General features: G+C 40.8%; 2 protein-coding genes across 7 annotated transcripts in view; one reads left to right on the top strand and one right to left on the bottom strand.

Annotated features, from left to right (window-relative positions):
• LOC146452470 (hemagglutinin/amebocyte aggregation factor-like) overlaps positions 1-2,500 on the bottom strand; it is a 119,272-nt gene that overhangs the window by 79,546 nt on the left and 37,226 nt on the right. The gene's annotated exons all lie outside the window — the stretch shown is intronic.
• The window catches only part of LOC146452471 (polyunsaturated fatty acid 5-lipoxygenase-like), a 51,710-nt gene that overhangs the window by 32,739 nt on the left and 16,471 nt on the right, over positions 1-2,500 (top strand). For all 3 annotated transcript variants that reach the window (XM_085097866.1, XM_085097865.1, XM_085097864.1), the window contains one exon: positions 1,399-1,505. In XM_085097866.1, coding sequence (XP_084953992.1) covers positions 1,399-1,505 — 107 coding nt within the window. The remainder of the gene's footprint in view (positions 1-1,398; positions 1,506-2,500) is intronic.

The following is a 2,500-nucleotide window of genomic DNA, read 5'->3' as shown; positions in this document are numbered from 1 at the left end:
TTCCCGAGATCAAAGACTTTGGTCTTTTTGCAAATATAACCAAATCAAAGATGAAACTGTTGTTCTCTTCTACTGCAAGAGTAACTCAACTATAAGGGACAAGGTTGCATGATGACAACATACAGACCCCTGTTATCGAATATTATTAAGCAATTATCATTCACAGAAATTTCTAAACATCTGATGAACTCTAATAACTGTTATTGCTATATACTCTGGCCAATCGCAACAGATGTGAATAACACAACGAACCAATCAGAAATCGAAGCAAATACATGTAATTGGTGCCAAGAGCGGGAAAACGCGTGCGGCAAAAACACGATTGGCTTTGTTCTGCATTCCCATTGGTTGAGAAAGTGGCGCGAGTTTTGTTAACCAATGACAGAGCGTAGTAATACAAAACCAAACCAAATGCAAAATTACCTTCGACACTCAGTTGAAAACCGCTCTATATATGGAGTTGATCGAGTTTATGCCATCCAGTGTTTGGATTTGCATGCTGGAATTATTAAGACTTCCGCGGGTGTATTTTAGCAAATAAAGCAACACAACAACAAAAACAAAAAAAATAAACGGATTGCATGGGCACCATTTTTCATAGAAACCCTAGAAAACTATAAAGCACTGCCAGTGAAGCTAATAAACTGTAGATTTTTAAAACAATACTACTTTTAAACGTTTTTGCTTTGGAAGGCAAACGCATAGTGTAGCTTAGCCTACGTGACAAACGCTTCCGTTTGGGCGTTTTTCGCAATTCTTGCCTCATTTCGCGAGCATCCAAAATACGGAAAACAGAAAACTCCACGGTGGAAAAGCTTGTTTCGCAGGCTAAGCCTAGCTTTACTGTGTTTATTTACGATGGGGCTAATATAATGTTACACTCCCTCAGTCTTGTTGGTATATTATACCCGCCCACTGCTATTTTGTTTTTGAAACTCTGCTTGTGCGATTCTCAGGGCAGAATTAAGGCTTGGAAGGTTGCCAGGTATTTTGCTGCCGTCGCGATTTTTGCGATATTTCTTCTTAACACGACACTGTTGAGCACTTCTTGTGTACCCTCCTTTGACCATTCCTTGGCTTACTTGAGCCCAAACGAGTTTCTTATTTTGCATGGTATTTAAATCGTTTTGCACCGCCTTTTCGCTCCACAAGGCAATAAGCAGTTTTGTCTCTTCGTACGCGTGTCACCACTGGCCCGCCATTTTGGTCAATCACGCTCTGTAATTACTTCAAACAACCTCCTTGAGCTTGTTTGAACTAATCATAATCCGATTACAATCAAGGACTGTAATTAGTTGATGTGAACGCCCTCCATGTATAATTTGATTATAATAGGGCCTAGTGTGAACACGGCTCAAATTTTAAACTGGCTGAAAATTGTTATTTATTTCTCTTTAGATTCGGCTGTGTACACTCCAGACGATGGCGGCAACTGGATGTTGGCCAAACTGAATGTTCAGGTCACTGATTTCGGATATGGACAAATTGTGGAGCACCTCGCGAAGGTATACCTTCTTCTGCTCTAATCAATTCGAGACTTCACCATCCCCACTCCCCACCCCCTCCCCCCTCCAAAACAAAAGCATTTGGACTTTTGCAGAATGGCTTGTTCAAATTCCCGTCTCCCTGGACCAAAAAGGCGTTCAAATGCCGATTCATATGCTTTTACAGACAGGGATGTAATACGGACGCCCCCAAAAACTATTTGGCAACCCATTTTCAATAAACCATATGGGTGCATTCGAAACTTTAGCTCTCTTATCTCTTCAGTGGTGGCCAAATTATCTTATCAGACCATATATTTATTTGCCCACAAAGGCAACATTCCTTCCTTGAAAAACTCCTTTACTCCCGAAAACTAGCAAAAGTTATGCTAGAATTCAATTCCGCTAAGCCTAAAGACAAATCTGGTTCAAACTCCCCACCCTGATCAAATTTCCCCCTCCCCGGACACCATTTAGTCTAAGGTAACCTGCCAGTAAGTATATTAGGGGTGTTACCATTTACATGGAAAACCCGGAAATTCCAGTTGGAAAATCAAATGGTACGCATCATTCCATTTGGAGTACTTCTGAAATTATGGGCCTCTGGTCAAAGTGATGATTTTTTATTACTCCTTTTGGGATTAACAGCTGATGTTCATACATTTTGCATGTTATCAATCTTCTGTTTAGACAAGCTAAATCATTTCGTATTTATCCCGCAAATTTCCATCCGGGTGGTTTGCGTAAATGGAAAGCACCCCGACATTCGATACTCAGGCTACGTACAGTCGGTACGTGATGCGCGGTGCCTGTCGGTTCAGGGTTCGTTTTGACCGGTGCATTCTTTTTCTAATTTTTAATCGTAATAGGTGGATTGCATTGATGCCATGTTGGTGGACATAACAAAAGAAGATTTGCTCACATAGTTTGCATGAAAATGGAAGTTAACTCCCAGAGGAGAAAAATCTTATTGTTCCTATATATCCATCAACATGGCCTCCATGACTTCACATGCA

Source organism: Pavona decussata, unplaced genomic scaffold, assembly GCF_977016875.1.
Source record: "Pavona decussata unplaced genomic scaffold, jaPavDecu1.1 SCAFFOLD_368, whole genome shotgun sequence".
Classification (NCBI taxonomy): domain Eukaryota; kingdom Metazoa; phylum Cnidaria; class Anthozoa; order Scleractinia; family Agariciidae; genus Pavona; species Pavona decussata.
This window is presented reverse-complemented; position numbering and strand designations above follow the sequence as displayed.